The sequence below is a fragment of the Balaenoptera acutorostrata genome, chromosome 20 (assembly GCF_949987535.1).
Source record: "Balaenoptera acutorostrata chromosome 20, mBalAcu1.1, whole genome shotgun sequence".
NCBI lineage: Eukaryota > Metazoa > Chordata > Mammalia > Artiodactyla > Balaenopteridae > Balaenoptera > Balaenoptera acutorostrata.
The window spans coordinates 62,167,267-62,185,774 of record NC_080083.1 but is presented as its reverse complement, the minus strand read 5'-3'; the positions used below and the strand labels follow the sequence as shown (position 1 = coordinate 62,185,774).

At 47.5% G+C, this 18,508-nt stretch overlaps 1 protein-coding gene across 3 annotated transcripts in view; it reads right to left on the bottom strand.

The window, feature by feature from the left end:
• The window catches only part of WIPI1 (WD repeat domain, phosphoinositide interacting 1), a 30,938-nt gene extending 19,642 nt beyond the window's left edge, over window positions 1–11,296 (bottom strand). For 2 of the 3 annotated variants that reach the window (XM_057536962.1, XM_057536963.1), the window contains exons 1-4: window positions 11,117–11,296; window positions 6,555–6,637; window positions 5,031–5,200; window positions 985–1,081 (exon numbers count right to left, since the gene is read on the bottom strand). In XM_057536962.1, coding sequence (XP_057392945.1) covers window positions 985–1,081; window positions 5,031–5,200; window positions 6,555–6,637; window positions 11,117–11,196 — 430 coding nt within the window. In that variant the 5' untranslated portion in view covers window positions 11,197–11,296. The remainder of the gene's footprint in view (window positions 1–984; window positions 1,082–5,030; window positions 5,201–6,554; window positions 6,638–11,116) is intronic. The other variant, XM_057536964.1, reaches the window with a different exon arrangement.
• Window positions 11,297–18,508: the final 7,212 nt, after the last annotated feature.

The window sequence follows — 18,508 nt, the reverse complement described above, 5'->3', positions numbered from 1 at the left end:
AAGCACTGAAGGCAACAGCAAGGGCCATCTGTATAACTCAGATGGAGAGAAGGAAATGAGGCCAGAGGAGGAATTACTGCCCAGCAGGCCGTGAGCAGGTCACCGCCACAGACGCCACCCCTGTGAGACGGGGGTTACTATTCCATTTTACAGGTGAGGAAACTGAGGCTCAAAGAGTCTAGGTGACTGAGGTCGGGCCACAGGGATCTTGAAATTCAGTGAAAGTCAACGAATTAGAAAACTGCAGTGAGCTGAAGCAATCATTTAACGACACTAAGCTGGAGTGCGATTTACAAATACTGCCCTGAATCATTAGACCCGCAAACTGTTCTGGTTTGGTGGCTCCTGTCCCACCACACAACTTCCTTCTCGTTTACTTCTGCTGCCAGGGATTCACAGAATGTCATCGTCTGCCATTTCAACCTGACCAATCCCAGCTGCTCCCATTCTTAAATCAGGAAAATGTATTAAACAGTGTTACACCTTAGAATTTAATACAGTCCAACCTCCTAGCATATCACCCACGTGGAGAGAATTGTCTGTAACGTAAGAAAACACATTTCTTTTCCGTTTGGATTGTCTGTCTCCCGGTCAGGTAGAACCCACTTTTCATTATGACGTCTGCTCTATACTGAACAACCAGCAAAGATAACTAGGGGTGAACACCTTGCAACGTCAGATGCAGGACATCTCCTACATGTCTGCCTAAATGCTTTGACACGTTTGCTGAGAACGGGTCCCAGGGGAAAGGAGTTTCTCCCAGGCTACAGGGAAGGTCACACGGCCTTCCTGCAGGACGCATGGCCTAATAAAATCTGAATCTGCCGCCGTTAAGACAAAGCTTCAAGGCAAACACCACAAAGATTTATAAAGCAATGAAGGACAAACGCTGCTTCGGGTTTTCAATTTGGGTGGAAACACAGCTGGTGCAAAGGAGCGCCCGGACACGAGATCTGGGGGCACCTGGTCCGGGCTGGGGCTCACCTGTCGGGTTTGGAGGAATATCCAGGATGGTCTTCAAAAGCTTCATGTCTTTAATGTTGTGAATGTAAATGGACTCCTCCAGGCAAACGAGCAGCCTCTGAAATCACACAGACCCATCAATCTATCGGGGCTGATTCCTCGAAAAGGGCCCGACCATCCCGAGATCACTCCTCTTTCCTGTGAATCCTAACTCGATTGTAAGCCGAAAGGGGGAGGAGTTTTCACGCTCAATTTGAAGCTTACGTTCGTTACGTGCGCGCACAGCCGCGTATATATCACCATCCACCTGGACGGAAGCCCTGAATACAGGATCTTAGGAAATTCCATGTAGAAATTGAGATTTCCTTTTGATTCTATTTTTTTTTGTACTTTTCCCTCTCCTCAGTCCAGGGAATCCTGGACACTTCCTGGTCAGACTCCCTTTGCCAGTGAAGACACTTTCGGGTAAACTTTTCGGTTCCCCTTCCCATCAGACGGGCCCCCTTCGATGTTCAGGGCCGAGTCCCATCTTGTCCGGATGTGGGTTCCTTGGCCCCCTCTGCATCTCCCGGGGTTACGTTCCCCCCCCCAAGTGACGCCAGCTGGAACTACGATCCACCCAAACGCTCGCCCAGACCCACTCGTGCGCCCTTGCTCCAGCCCCGGCGAAGGGAACCCGAGACACCCTCCAGCCCTCACGGGACACCCCGCCCAGCGCCCCTGCCCCGCGGTCCCCCTGGGATGGGCTCCTCTCCCCGGGGCTCCCCCTCCCCAGTGCCCGGACACCCTTCTCTTTTTCTTCAAAGTAAACTTGTCAGGTTTCAAGTCTCTTTCCGAGGGCCCCGCGGAAGCAGGCCTCGGGGTTAAGGTGTCAGGTGCCTAGAGGAGCAGAAAGCCCGGCTCAGCACAGCGCAGGTGCCGGGTGCGAGTGCGGGGCCCTTGGGAAGGGCCTTTTGGCGCAGGGGCTACTGTCCCTCCACAGCCCTCTGCCCCCCCGCTCCTGCCGCCTCGGCTTCCTTCAGGCCGGCGCTTCTCAGACTCCGATGAGCGCCTGGCATCCCAGGGGCAAGGCCTGGGCTCTGCCTGGAGACCCTCGTCCAGGGGGCTTTCAACACGGACCCCAGACGTGAGGACCACTGCTCCCGGGCCAGATCCTTTCATCCCAGGGAACAACTCTTGGAAGGGAAGGGACCTAAAAATACTACTAAGAAGCGGTGGGTTCCCCCTCTGGGAAAAGCCTGCGATGCTGTTTTCCCAGTAAGACTTTCCCCGGCTCAGAATTTTTCGGGGGACGGTCACTTGAACCAAGCGGGAAGGTAACATTGAAATGCTTTTCTCAGGTTTAGTTAAGGCTCTGCGGGCACAGCGCTGGGTGCAGAGGGGCGACAGAAAAGATTCTAACAGGGTCTCCAAATTGATGGCATACATCAGTGCTTCTCCGTAAAATATACAGCCCCTGATTTACGCACCGCTTCGCCTTTCGCCTGCACTTGCTACGGTTTGGACTAGGGTGCTCTATGCTTGTTGATGTTTGTGGGTTCGGGTTCGCTCCTGTGTCCCCGCCCCGAGCCCCACGTGCGACCCCAGAATTCGGGGTCTTCACCGTGCCCCTTCCTGCAGGGGCGGCCTCCACTCCTAGCTTCTCTGGCCTTGTCCGCATCTTTCCCACCAGCTCTTACAGCACCATCTGCTCTGTGGTCCACTCGGCCGGAGGTCACCCCCCCCCCCCAAGGGAAACACAGAGGGAACAGTGAGGGGCAAAGATGAGGCACTTCGTCTGTGTTTCACGTGAGGGCTCGTTCCTGGTGTGAGCGCAACCCTGGCAATGGCTCCCTTCACTAATCAGTCTCCGGTCTCAGCAGAACCCTGGGCTGGCCTCCAGCTCAGCTCATTCCCTGTCACCCTGGCTCTCATCTACTTGTCTAGGTCCTAGAAGTAAAAACTCCTTTTGTCAACTAGAGAATTATTTACAGCGTCTGCCCTTGGAGGCTTCCATCCAATCAATCTCCATCTGGGTAACCAGGGCCCCTCGGAACAGATGGTCAAAGAACTGTGGACATTTACAAATCCAAATACATCTGGTTTATTGTCTTTATTCCACAGAATACCTTTCCTCTATTAGGAGAAGGGGATTAACAGCAACTAAAAATGAAACAGATCACAATTACTGAATATTCTTCCTTTCTACAGATTCAGAGGATAATAGGGGTTTTCTTTCTTCTTAACGCCCCACACAAATCTTGGACTTTTTTCCTGCTTTTCAGAAAGGAACTGCACAGCCTGAGGACCTGATGAAATAGACAGAGCAGCCTCTATTTTCACGTCCTCCGGGGGTGGGGGGGAGCGCCAGGACCCTGGCCTGGCAGGGAGGGGACTCTAGCAGCCCCGTAAACCAAAAGTGAAGTCCCAAATCTGAATGTTTTTAAGAGAAGCAAACCCCGAAGACTTCCCAGACCTGTTTCAAATCATCTTCTTAGCAGAAGAAATGCTAAAGGAGAGAGCCCTGCTCGGCCTGGGGTCCAGTTGGCTTGGCTGTGAACAGTGGAGAAGTTCTAGGTGCCGTGATGTTCTTTAGGAGATGCGGCAGGGGAACTTTGAAGTTAATGAGTGTTTTATTGAGGAGAGGGCGGCACCTAAAGGTTAACAGTCCCATTTGCTGATGAAAATATCAGAGAGCAAGCAAGAGAGACATTATACAAATAAATACCGTGGATACCATTTGAGGGTTCTGATCATTACGGGATATTTGCCTAAACAGTCTTAATTTTTATACCCTGGCTATCAACGTATGCAAAGATAAAACGTCCTGCAAAGAAATTTAATGTGCAACCAAGAGATTTCAGAGACAGCACTGGAGCCAAGAATTGTGCTTAAAAGCCTTCAAGTTGAAAACCCTCAAACTGCCTTTCCCTCTCTTGCCAAGAACTGGGCTTATCTTCTTTATCTCCGGCTACTCCTTGCTTTTAAAAAACGTCGTATTCTATTTCTCAGGCCATTTTCTACCGCCCTGCTTTATACAGACTTGAATGGATAGGCAGTCAAAATAGTGGATCAACCCAAAGAAACAATCTCTTCCTTCTCATAAACTTAAGACAGCACTTTGTCTCATTTGTTTAAAAAAAAAAAAAAAGTAAGCACTTAATAGTTTAGGTACAAAGGAGAAAATGATGTCCTCAGTGAAGGCAAGGACCTCCAGCACCCTGGGAGTATTTAATTGAATACACAGATCTGCTCTGTCATATAAAGAACCGATTTATTTGTTTTTGTATTTAATAGGCAGCCAGGAAACAGATACTCACTGAGCATTTTTCTACCGGACACTGTCTTTTCTACCAGGCCTTACCGTAGTGAGTAAAATGGATACAGTCGCTGCCCTCAACGGATTTAAAATCTAATAATTCAAGGGAAACTCGGCTAATACCCCCAAATGCTTATTTAACAGGAACTTACAGTTTTCAAAAGAATGTATATTGCACGTTTGAGATAAGACTAATGCTTCCTCCAACAAAGAAAACACCACCAGAAACGTCTTCAAGGGTTAGCTGGGAGAAAGAAAAGGAGCGGCCTGGGGCTCGGTCCCAGCAAGACGAGGGGCAGTTTCACCGACTTTAGGGCTTCAGCACTAACCCAGGGGTCCCGCGCTTTCTCTCCAGGAGCTTATTCTGACAGGGGTGATCACCAGCCGGCAACGAATGCCACCATCTAGGGCCCAAACAAGAAGGGCGTCCCTCTGGTTTAAGGTGCCCCTGCAGTGGCTCGCGGGACAGATTCTGAGCCAGGGTCCCACCCAGCCTGGCTCCAGGGGGACCGCGCTCGCCTAGCCGGGGGCGGCTGTTTGAGAAATCACACCAGGCGGAAGGACCGGGGCCCGGGGGCGGTCTCACCGCCTAGACAAGTGTGTGCGGTGTAGACTCAAACCACGTCCGCATAATCCTCGGCCTGAGTTTTAAAACCCCCGACAGAGCTGGATGCTGGCGAGAGATGACCATCCCGAGAGGTGCTCCTCTTTTTCCTTGGTCCCCAGCGGCGGGAGCCTTGCGACCCGGAGGGACGCCCCAGCGCCTTACCTGCCGGTTCAGCCTGACGGACAAGACGTTACTGGAGTAGCCGTAGCTGCAGATCTCCGTGCCCTTCTTGAAGTGGTACACGTTCATCTGGCGAGGCTTCGTGCGGCTCACGACCACCACGAGGCTGCTGGAGAAGAGGCGCTCCACGATGCAGACGTCGGGGATGTCATCTGCGGCCGGGGGGGCGCACACGTCAGCCGGCGGCCGCCTCGGGGTCCTCCCCACCCCCCCCCCACCACCGCCTGCTTGCAGAGATTCCCCGCCCCTTCCCTCGACAGTGAACTTTAACCCGTTTCCCAGGTTCCCAAGCCCTTTCCACCATCGGCAGTCAGGCAGACCCCGGCGATCAGAACATAAAGACGGGCTTTCCAGAACATCCCCCGATGCCCTCCGCGGCTGGAATCACAACCCCGCCCCCGGGGCCGCTGTCCTCTCCGCAGAACATATCTGGGAGGTTTGGATCAATCCACTCTTTCTCCACGAGAGGTTTCAAAGGGGTAACTACTCTGCCGGGAGGCTCTGCTTTCGGAATTCTTCTGGTCCCTGTTGCCGAAAGGTACAGGTGCCGCCATGATGGGGGAGGGGCGGGGGCAGGAACACAGTGAACTCTGTGCCTCGTGCCCGTCTTGCTGTGCTCCCTGACTCTCTCCGGAATCCCTTTCCTGTTGCTAATACCCCGGACATCTGTGCTATGACCAGGGAAGTCCTTCTGCGCCCAGGAAGAAGGTAAATCAGGAAGCCTCTTGAGCGCCTGTAGACAGGAGGCCTCCGTGTCTTTCTGGGAACATTCTTTTCACATGCCTGCCTTTCTTGGGCTCCAGCAAGTCCCATAGGGAACAACGCAGGACAGATACAGAGCAGAATCTTCACAAAAATGTTATAATAAAAATAACATCTTACAAATGAATTGGGAGCCTAAGATATTATTTGCCAAGCCACTTTCTTTCCAGGGAATCCAGAGTGTGTTTTCGTCAATATGATGGTGGTATAAACAACAACCTTCCCTGAGACAATGAGAGAGGCACATGTCTAAGCTGGACTTGTTTTTAATATTCACAAGAAGTACTTCAATGTCTTTGATATGGACTCTGTGAATGGGAGACTACTGCTTTATTAAAACAAGGAAAATACTTCCATGACTGAATGAATGTTACCAATATTCTACAGTGCCAATAAAAGGGCAAAAAAAAAAAAAAATCGTAAGTGAACTTTCAGTTCGACAGTTATAAAAACTGATGACCGTGCATATGAGTATACGAAAAAGTGTCAACAATACAGTTTCAAAGGATTTCTTAATGTAAAAAGAGAATGTTACTTAAGCTTTTGCCAAATCTTACTAGTGTTTCATGGTGGTGTTTTTTTTTAAAGCAAGTGGAAACAATGATTTATATTTAAATCTGAAAAACTACTGACTCTGTAAGTTTGAGGGTTAGTGGAGGGAAACGCAGAAAGCTGAGAAGTGCCCCAGCTTAGAGTCTAGAGGGCGGATTTGGTGCCCTGAGATTCTCACACACACACACTTACTGCTTCCATGGACGTGGTCAAGCTGCTCCACAGAACTCAAAGAAAACAGCTTATAACCAGATTTGGTTCCAATCGCGAGGGATCTGTGAAGGCAAGGACAGCCTGGGAATGACAACAGGTACTGGGTCCAACCATAGGTGGGTCTGAAGAGAGACACCCTCCGTCCCTCGAGCCTCATAGGGGACAGATAAACATACAGCCTCAGGAGCCAAGACATTTGATCACTTTCTAGACGGTGAAGCAAGCATGCCTTGTCAGGTGGGCAGGTCCAGTCGAAAGGAAGAAGTCAAAGACAACTACATACAAGCATGTGAAATGGTTAAGAGACCTGAAACTGAATGGGCTCTATCGTCAAATGAAGTGTCAAACCCACCAGGGACCATGCTTTCCCAGCTGGGCAGAAATAGGAAAAATGGCATGTTTGACAATATTCATCACAGTGGTACCAAGAGGTAAATTATTTTTTTTCTTTCCTTCCTTCCTTCCTTCCTCCCTCCCTCCCTTCCTTCTCTCCTTCCTTCACTTTCTTCCTTCCCTCCCTCCGTCCTTCCTTCCTCCTTTCTTTCTTTCTTTCTTGCTTAAAAAAGAAATACGTGGGGCTTCCCTGGTGGCGCAGTGGTTGAGAATCTGCCTGCCAATGCAGGGGACACGGGTTCGAGCCCTGGTCTGGGAAGATCCCACATGCCGCGGAGCAACTGGGCCTGTGAGCCACAACTACTGAGCCTGCGCGTCTGGAGCCTGTGCTCCGCAACAAGAGAGGCCGCGATAGTGAGAGGCCCGCGCACCGCGATGAAGAGTGGTCCCCGCTCGCCGCAACTAGAGAAAGCCCTAGCGCGGAAACGAAGACCCAACATAGCAATCAATCAATCAATCAATCAATCAATAAATCTTTAAAAAAAAAAAAAAAGAACTACGTGATCTTAGAAGACACAGTATGTCATTAGCAGGCAAAATTTAATAGATGCTTCCTTCCATCACTTTCCATGAAAGCATCTCAGATACTTTATACCAGTGATTCTCATCCCTGGCTGCACATTAAACTCACCTGGGAAGTTTTAAGAAAAATACTGATGACTGTCTACCCTGCTCCCCCAACCCTGTGCTTTTTATTTAATTGGATTTCTTTCTTTCTTTTTTTTTTTTTTCAGTTCAAGTACTTTCATGGGCAGCCATGGTTGAGAACGCTGCCTTACCCTCAGCTCCACAAAGCCAGCACTGCCACCTACCAACAGAGCAAAATCTAAACCTTATCTGGGACAACGGGGGCTAAAAGAATTTTGTCTTTTTTTTTTTTTTTTTTTTAATTTTTTGGCCGCGCAGTGCAGCATGTGAGATCTTAGTTTCCTGACCAGGGATCAAACCCACATCCCCTGCATTGGAAGTGCAGAGCTTTAACCACTGGACTGCCAGGGAAGTCCAGAATCTTGTCTTCTTAATTTTTCACTCTTCAACCGATAGATACAGAGTGTGCACCCAGGTTTCCTTGGCCCCAGGATGAAAGCAAATGGGTCAGTTTTGTTCGGCAGCTGAGAATTCCTATCCAGCTCTCTCCTGCTTTGCCCTCAACACCTCAGCGATGACCAAAATCTTACCCAGAGCACCCTCAGAATAAGCCATCAGACCCTGACCCCTGGGAAATGGGATGTCAGGGCTGAAATGGACCTAACAATGGTCCTACGTAGACCTAACAAGTAGTCCAACTCCCTCATTCAAAATAAACGTATGAAAAGGTGAGCTTAGCTCTTCACAGGGAGACATAGACTAAAATAAGCAGCTTACTGCTACAAGCCTGGATGGCCAAGGCTCTTGTTTCACTAGCCTAAAAAAGAGAAGGTCATATGATTCTCCCTGGAATTTTTTTTTTCTACCCTAACATTTGTTCTTCCCTGGGATGGCAGTTGACTTTTAATCAGCAAGGTGGCTGCTTCTGCCGCTTCGCCCCCCGCACCCCCCCCCCCACAACCGACCTGCTGAGCAGCTAACCTGGGGGATTAGACGTTTGCATCAGGCAACAGTGCGCTTAGAACTGGGGCTTGCCTTCTAATGACAACAAACTCGAAAGGCCAGCCAGCCGCATCTTACAACTTCAAAATATACATACTCCATAGGGATCACTGCTCCTAAACCTTCTTCCCATAAACTTTTTTCACATAAATATGTGTGCATTTAGTTGCAAACCAAGGTTTCTAAAGCTTGCAAGTAAGGGAAAAAATGTTGTAATTAGAGTCTTATAATATTAACCAAAAGATCTGGCAACTTAAAATAACTTTCAAACATATGCCCTGCTCCACACGAATTTTAAATATGGGAAATGGCAGTGTGATCACTGTTGTGCTTTAAATGGTTGATCAATGACCACAAAAAACTCTGAATCAAGGAATTCAGACTAAACCCTTATTTCATTCATAAGGCCTTTTTGTAGGAAGAAAAAAAATTCTCATCACCTCTCATGAAAATGGGATTTGGGACAAATACATACCACGAATCAAATGAAAAAACACACCCAAATTGTCTGGCACAGGGCCAAGCATGAAGGATGAGTGAAGACTGCTAAAGGTTAGTTGTCTTCTAACTAACCTTCTCCAGGAAAACTGGCCCCTAAATTTGGCCTATACTTATAGAAAAAGACACGCTGACACTCCGAAATGTATTCGGCAAGGGGCTTGAATTATTTTAAAATCCAATGTCATACCCTCTGAGGCTCAAAGCAACTGACTGTGACAAAAACTTTTATTTATAGGTGCGACAGAGCTGCCCAGCAGAGCCAGGAAGACAGAACTGACCGTAGGGACTACGGAAAGGAAATTAACTTCCCAAGCACCCTACGGTTTTGAAAATAACATTCTTATCCAACTGCTATAGAAAGCTGGGACTTACCTAGAGTAAAAATTAACATCCCTTTAAAAAAATGTAATAAACAATGCTACAAAGCAGAATTGAGAACATTTCCTACTAAGAAGCAAACTAGCTAGCTCCCCTCCTTAACCTGCTTTCAACTGGGAAGGCAAACGCCCAGGCATTTCAACAGCCATCCTCTCTTGCAAAATGTTTCTTACAAAACATCAGAAGTGTATCTAGACCATCATTTTTGTAAACTGTGGCTCTCAACCCATGAGAAAATAATTTAGTAAGTCACAAATGGCTTTAAAAAAAAAGAAACACAAAATACCAGAGGGTATTGCACACATTAAGAGTAAACAGCATGTTGTGAATTGCTTTTCAGTGATATTATACATATATGTGTGTGTGTGTGTGTGTGTATATACACACACATCTATATCTGGATATTGGGTAATGTTGTAATATGTATTTCTTATTGTGGGCTGTGGTCAAGGAAAGCTTGAAAGTCCGTCCTCTAACCCAGTTGTCCAGCTACTGGATTACACGATTACACATACAGCTTTTTCGAACAAAGGTATATTGTTTGGCATAGGGTGTTTTTAAACAGAAACACAAAGGGAATGGAAGCCAGGGTTGCTTATGGTACACGATGGCCTTAATTACACCACTGAATGTTCAGTATTAGCATAGCCCAGGCACAGACGGCCAACACACACCTGAAGCCGACTCCAAACAAGGAGCACAACAGAGACTGGTACAGCAGGAAATGGGAAACTGGGAAGAGGTCATCACTGCCTAATGCTCTGGGTGCACATTCCAAAGAGATTATTCCATACGGTGCCCAGAGCTGGCGTCTAACAATCCCATGAAAAGAGGTAAGGGAGCAGGAGTTTTCTTCTAAGGGACATCTTCCAGATGTCTGAAACACAGTTCAGCAACTCCTGGCTCTCTGGCCAAAGTCCCAATGGGAACATCAAGGTGAAACGTTAAAAATCCAGTCAAAAAGCAACAGAGTGGAGCTCGTGCTTCTCCCGGAAGGCAGCCTGGGCCGGGAAAGGGCTCCGGACTCCCAGGCGGCGGCCCGGCCTCTGCAGTGGGCTACGTGAAGACACACTGGGAGCAGTGGAGAGGTTCCTGACACCCAGATCCGGCGGGCGAGGTGCCCTGCGCTGGGGCTGGGACCGGGGCTGGCCTGGCCGCAGGGATAGGCTGCCTCTGAGTCACTGGCCCTGCCCAGATGCCACGTTGAGATGCTCAAGGACAAATGGGAAAGTTTTTCCTGTACTCCCATCTTCCTGGGCCCCAACTACCTCGCCTTGGGTCGGCTTGCAACTTCCCCGTCCTCTCCCATCTCCTTTGCTTTGGCCTCTGCCCCTCCTTCCCCAGACCCCCACTTTGGTCACTACCCCGCCCCCCCCGTCCCCCCACGTTCCTTAGCCTCCTTCAGCCCCACTCCCCCGGCTAACTCCCTCCTTCTCCCCCGGCCGGGCCCTCCTGGCTCTCGGCCGGCAGCGGGCGATGGGGGTGCTCAGCCCCCTCCTGGAGGACAGGGAGGCCGAGGGGGCGGCCCGGGGACCCGCACCGGTCCGGGCAGCACCGGCCGTCCGCCGAGGCCTCTGGGGGCGTAGGCCCGCGCCTCCTGCACAAGTTGCCAACTGGACGACACCCCCGATCGCGACTTTTCTCCCCCACCTCCCGGCAGGGCAGGCGCCTCGGCTTACGTGCAGTCCTGGTTGAACGAGAAGCAGCTGAGCGCCTCCTCGACCCCGCCCGAGGGTCCGTCCGCGGCCCCGGCCTCCATCAGGGGTTCGACCCGGGAAGCCGCCGCTCCGAGCGGGCGACAGCCACCTCAGCAGCCCGCTGGCGCCGGCCCCGCGGGCCGGGTTGCCCGCCCCCTCCGCCCCCGGCCCCGCCCGGGCCCCGCGTCGCCCCGCCCCTCCTCGCTCAGCTCTGCCCCGCCCCGCCCCCTCCTGCCGGTCCCGCGGACCCAGCCACCGAGAGGGCGGGGTCCCCACTGCCTGCCTCCATTGGTCGCGAGCCCACGCCCCGGCTCACCCTTGGCCAATTGGCGACGGCTGTGGGCGGAACCACCCTGCTGGCGACCCGCCCCCAACTCCGAGACACGGCTTGCCATTGGGCGAAGGCGCGTGACGCCACGGCTGCAGGCCACGTGGCGGTGTTTTCATTGCCAGGGCGGCCGGGCAGCTGGGCCCGGCCTGCAGGCTCCGGTCCGGCGTCTGCGTCGAGGCCGCGGCAAAGCAGACAGGCGGGCGCGCTCGTTCCGACCCCACCCAACCCCGTGTCCTGGGTAGCACTCCGTTTATTAAACTTACAGTTTAGTAGAGAGCGTTGGACGCCAAAGCCCCACCTTCTCGTAGAGTCTTCAAGCTGCTTAGAAAACTGTTTCTAACAGGAGGATGCTGAGGCCAGATAGGTAGGACGTCATCTTATCCATTGTCCGTTGAGAACTCTTACCACAGGTCAAGCACCGTGTTAACAATGTGTATTATCTCTTTGAATTCTTACAAAACTTTGGGAGGAAAGTATAATTATGCGCAATTTAAAGAAGCCATAACTGAAGCACAGAACTGCTAAACAATTCTGCCTGAAGTAACACAATAAATGGTAAAATGCGGTTTTGTCTGATTTCAAGACCCGTGCACCAACGATTCTGCTAGACAGTTTTTGGCAAAACCTATCTGATCTGTAGCTGAAAAAATGAAAGAAAATGTGTATAGGATGTTGTATTTTATGAAAAGGATGAAGTCTTGAAAACAGCACAGTAAAAAACTCATGTAATTCGAGGTGAATCCAAACGGTCTCTCTTCCCAAGATGAATACATGTTGCCATGTAGAATTATCAACACAACTAATGAATCAGTAGCTGTGCTAGTTTTGGATGTATATAATTACTGACGATTTTTTTTTAAAGACTTTCTTTTTAAAATTAATTATTTATTTATTTATTTTTATTTATGGCTGTGTTGAGTCTTCGTTTCTGTGCGAGGGCTTTCTCTAGTTGTGGCGAGCGGGGGCCACTCCTCATCGCGGTGTGCGGGCCTCTCACTATCGCGGCCTCTCTTGTTGCGGAGCACAGGCTCCAGACGCGCAGGCTCAGTAGTTGTGGCTCACGGGCCCAGTTGCTCCGCGGCATGTGGGATCTTCCCAGACCAGGGCTCGAACCCGCGTCCCCTGCATTGGCAGGCAGATTCTCAACCACTGCGCCACCAGGGAAGCCCTACTGACGAATTTTTAATTCATGCTTTTCAAATTTTGAGACGAAATGATATTTTATTGTTGTTGTTGTTGTACGACTGCACTTCAGACTGGTATAATTCAAATTTTCTATTTTGTGACAAAACTGTATATATATATAGGAAACTTGGACCTACAGTGGGTGAGCGAAGAGCACTGTTTCTCTTAAGCTTTTCTGGTTGACTCCTGGTTTTGGTTTTCTGAAATGCAAATATAACAGTTTCTTCTTTCAGTGCTATTATTCTTTCTCTCAAATGATGTAAAAATAGTTCAGCTAACACATCTACAGATGTCGATTGCTCTTTAGTTGATTGTGAGGTGTTGTAAAAATCATCGTAAGGGAAGGAGCCGCCGCTTGGATGCTTTAACTGTGTTATCCTTGTGACGTCTCAGCTCAGAGGTGCTTTCCCTCTCCCCTCCCAGCTCAGGCAAATGCTGCAGTCCTTTTTGTTCTATTTAGAAAGCAAAAAGTCTGACATTCTAGTTGTTAGGTTATTGGGAGAATTACATAATGTGCACAATAGGTTTTTAAAGTGGAAGCTGTTATTACCAAGAATTTGGACTTTATGGGGTAGAGATGGGAGCTGGTGTTAGTTTTTGAGCAGGAGCGTTTCATGATAAAAGTAGTGTTTTAGGCAGATAAACTCGGCCCGGGTGTGCAGAGCAGATTAGAAGGGAGAAAAGCCTAGACTAATGTGAAATTTTAGGAGCAAAAGCATGTGAGAAACTAGGCTATAGGTTGGCAGCAAGGTCAGAAAGGTTAGGACAAACCCAAGAGAGGTTCTTTTTTCTTGAAATGTATTTGACATATAACTTTGTGTCAATTTAAGGTGTACAACGTGTTGATTTCGTACATTTATGTGTTGTAACCTGACTGCCATTGTAGTGATAATTAGCACCTCATCACGTCATGCGAAGAGATGTTTTGAAGGGCGCTGTCCAATAGAGGGATAATGTTAGCCACAAATGTGAACCCCAAATGTGATTAAAAATTTTCAAAACGTGTCATTTAAAATTTTCTAGACCCCATGTTAAAAAGGGTAAAGAGAAATGGGCAAGTTAATTTTAATAATATTTAACTAGTTAAATATTATTTAATATAACCCAGTACGTCAAAAATATCATCTTAGTAGGTAATCCACGTAAAATTATTAATCAGCCAGTTTGGATTATCATTATTTTTTAGCATAAATATTTAAAATCCCGTGTGTCTTTTTCACTTACGGTATATCGCAATTTGCACTAGCCACATTTTAGGTGCTCACGTGGTTGGTAGCTATCTTATTGCCCAGTGGACTTCTGAGAGCATAAGGCTCGGGGCATGGCGGCTGATGGGGAAGGAGGGGTGGCAGGGAAGAAGAGCGAAGGCTTAAAGCCGATTCCATGGTCCAAAGGCACACTGTGCTGCTTTCAGAAACCAGATGTCTGGCAGGTATTTAGGAAGCTGCATTTAGTTTCAGACACGTTGAGGTGGTAGAACTGAATGCTCATTGGAGTTAAGGTTCAGACCTAGAGATGTAGATCTGGAAGAAAACAGGTCACCTTCTCAGCCCCACTTTTTCCTATGAATGATCTCCCTTGTATATTTCCTACTGGGTTAATGGTTCACATCCCCCAAGGACCCATGTGGAAATAACATCCCAGGGCTGCCTCATCTGGTTTTATTTTTGCCAAGACAATACAGAAATCTGTATTTTATGTAAATGTATATTTATAGAAATATTTATTTCATAGAAACCTATATTTTTACGTACAAATGTTAAACGCTGACAACTAATTCTTCTTTTTTAAAAACACTATGTGAGCCAAACTAAATACATCAGCTGGCTGGATGTGGTTTGTGGAGGGCCAGTTTATGACTTCTGTTAGAGGCCGAAGGAGCCACTTTGAGAGGTTCCACCCTCAAAAAAAAAAAAAACAGTCCCAGAAATCCGTTTGGATAAAAGGCCAAGGAAAAGTTTATAAATAAATTCAGAGGTGCTGAATTCATTTAATGCCAGGCTGGTTTTTCTTTTTTGAAGTCCTAGTTCTCGTCTAGGTTCTATAGGAGTGGAAACTCCTGATTTGAATATCAGGCTTATGGCATCTTAATCCTTCCACATTCTTGGAACAGAGATTTCAAGGCTAAATATCAGAAGCAAAGGAATTTTGGGGGAGGGGCAGAGAACACACAGTTTACTGAAATGGGAACAGGATTTTGACTCTTTCTCTTTTTCCCAATTGGAATTCCTACGTGTCCATCTTTTCCCAGGCAAAATGTCCATTCTTTCTAGGGAGACAGTAAGTCAGCAAAATCTTGGGAGAATCAAGCCAGGGTCTGGGAATCAAACATCCTTTGTAAGATAAAATTGCAGGCCACAATTCAGCTAATGGGAAGACTTCCTATTTGTGTAACAGTCAGGTTGTAATTTAAAGATGCTGACCAGGGCATACACAGGGCATTAACAGGGGAAGTTGGAAATGAGAAATCCTGTCTGATGCAACCTTCCGGTCACTCAATATGGTTGCCTGTGACACCCAACCATCTATAATTAGAGTAACTACTAGGTGAGTGAATACCACTCCTGGCTGCTGCTTCCTTATATAAAATCCATTCTATTTTTATAAAATCAAGTCACAGGAAATAATCTCCTTTTTCTCTTCTTGTTGATGTGTTTCAACACTCTGAATGTGAGCTGAGAAAGAGTAGAACCACAACGGAGAAGGGTGTATGGTAGTACTTGGAGGAAAGAGGAAAGGAGGAGGGGCAATAGAAAATAGGTAAGCCTTTGGGGTTGGGGAGAGGGAAGGGCGATGGGTTGTGACGTGAAGGAAGCTCAAGAAGTTAGCCCCACAGTTCTAAGTAGGAGAGGAAGGAACGGGCTGTAGGGTGATTTCTGGGAAAGGAGATGGTCCCATGGGATTGGCAATCAGGAAGTCCCCGGCCAAGGGTCTGGTTGAGCAAAGGCACACCTGGGCTTTCTTGTTACTCACCATGGGCACCGCCTGTGTGGGAGCGGGGGCTGCAGTGAGTGAACAGCCCCTGGGATGTGCCTTTGTTCCCCAAACGGAACCATTATTTCTGGTTTTTTTGCTTGAAAAAAGGGAGGGCAGGGAGCAAAAACTAACAACCTTTCTAATATTCCTTGACTTACGTATTTCCTCTCAAGGGTAAGAAACAATGATATTTCACTGAAGAACTGGTGTCTTTGTCTTCATCCCCTCCCCGATCTGTCATATTTTGGCTTCCAGAATAATGTTCCTAAAACACCAAAGCAAATCACAAGTTCTCCATAGATAGTTGCTGGTCAACTGACATTTACAAAGACAGTAGCTTTCTATGCCTGCATTTGCAGCCTTACCTTGAGCACATGGTCTATTATTCAACACAATGTGGGGAGGTTCAACCATCGAGTTTCTGTTCCCTGGGACATCTGAAGACCAGCCGAGATTACAGACATGGGTTCGTCAGATCAGCCAATCACCCTGGCTTAAGTGTTAGAGTATCTGGAAATGGAAAACAAAGCTTTATAGAAAACTTGGCTTGAAGCCTCATACAGCTTCACGCAATGCTCACTACATCTGTTCTGTCCAGGACATTTTATCGCCATCATGCAGCCATGTAAACCCATCTTGAGAGACGTTGGATAAGTTTCTCAGGGACCCAGGAGATGTTGTCTTCACTCAGTTCCCTCCACTAGCTTCTCGGGTCACCGTTTCATGCTGCCTCTGCATTGCTGCTGTGGCTCAAGGTTGGAAACAGGGCTGGAATCTTAAGCTCGACCTCACTGGCTAGAGAGGCAGGGCAGAGAGGAAAAGGCAGGATTGTGCTAAGAAGGCCATTGGTCAAGCTCAACGGGGAGGCGTGGAGTCCTGCAACTTTTCAAAAAGGTCCAAAGCTTTGCTTACGTTTGCCAGGGCACTACTCCAAGTAGAGTTGGCCCTCTGTGTCAGTGGATTCCGCATCCATGAATTCAACCAAACTTTGATCGAAAATATCCCCCCAAATTTAAATAAATAAGGAAATAAATTCCAGTTCCAAAAGGCAAAATTAGAATTTGCCACGTCAATAACTATTTACATAGCACTTACATTGTATTAGGTGTTATAAGCAAGGTAGAGATGGTTTGAAGTATTTAGGAGGGTGTGCCTAGGTTATGTGCAAATACTATGCCGTTTTACATAAGGGATTTGATTTTGATATGGGGCAGGGGTCCTGGAGCCAATCCCTGCGGGTACCCAGGGTCGACTGCACTAAAAATATCTTTTGCTCCCAAGCAAAGTGTTAACCTGTGCTCCTAGGTGGGAGTGGCTAGTTGATAAATGATGCTGTAGGACTCTGGGTTTCTTCCTGGTCTAGAGAGATGGCCTAGGGAGTGGTAACCATTCCTTGGAATACTTGTCTCTAGGAAAAAGGTGATTTCCGAGGTCTTAGGACGGCAGGGCGACGGCTAAGAATCCAACGATGCGTGGTGAACAGCGCCATCTAGCGGTCCACAGTATTCGGTTCCAGGCTGGTGGGTGGATTTTGAAGGAAAGACTGACTTCAGGGGAAAGATCTGGGGATTTTATTCTAAAGCTTTGGAAGAAGAGTCCCCGAGGCTCCCCATGTGTTCTTCCAAAACCTCTTTACTGTCTGTACATCGAAAACGCAGAGGCCCCACTCCCCACTTCCTGTGCTGGAGGAGACGTTTGGAAGGGGTTTGCATATTCACTCATTTGAAAAATCTTTATCAGGTGCCTATTACGTGCTTGCCACGGTTCCAGGCCCTGGGGATGCACCACGGGACAAAATCCTTAAAAGTCCTGCCCAAAGATCGAAACAGACATCTCTCCAAAGAAGACATACAGATGGGCAACAAGCACATGCAAATGTGCTCCGTATCACTAATTGTCAGAGAAATGCAAATAAAAACTACAACGAGGTATCACCTCACACGGGTCAGAATGGCCATCGTCACATCTACAAATAATAAATGCTGGAGCGGGTGTGGAGAAAAGGGAACACTCCCACACTGCTGGTGGGACTGTAAAGTGGTAGAGCCACTATGGAGAACAGTATGGAGGGTCCTTAAGAAACTAAAAATAGAACTACCATATGATCCAGCAATCCCACTCGTGGGCATATATCCTGAAAAACTATAATTTGAAAGGTTACATGCACCCCAATGTTCATTGCAACACTATTTACAATAGCCAGGACATGGAAGCAGCCTAAGTGTCCATCAACAGAGGAATGGATAAAAGTGTGGTACATATGTATTGATACAGTGGAATATTACTCAGCTGTAAAAAAGGATGAAATAATGCCATTTGCAGCAATATGGATGGACCTAGAGATGATCACACTAAATGAAGTAAGCCAGACAGAGAAAGACAAATATCATATGATATCACTTATATGTGGAATCTAAAAAAAATGATACAAATGAACTTATTTACAAAACAGAAACAGACTCACAGACTTTGAAGGAGTTTGGGATTAACATACATACACACTACTAGATATAAAATAGATAAACAACAAGGACCTACTGTACAGCACAGGGAAGTCTACTCAATATTCTATGATAAGTTATATGGGAAAAGAATCTGAAAAAGAATGGATATATGTATATATGTAACTGAATCACTTTGCTGCACACCTGAAACTAACACAACATTGTAAATCAACTCTGCTCCAATATAAAATAAAAATTAAATTTTAAAAAATAATAAAATTTTAAAGATTTTTTAAAAAATTAAAAAAGTCCAGCCCACATAGGCAGAAAGACCACAAAGAAAAAAATAAAATAAAGTGGAGAATACCTGAGATGTAATGAGTGCTGAGAAGAAAAATAAAGCAGTGAAAGGGCGTCTGGAAGAGTTGAGGAGGGGGT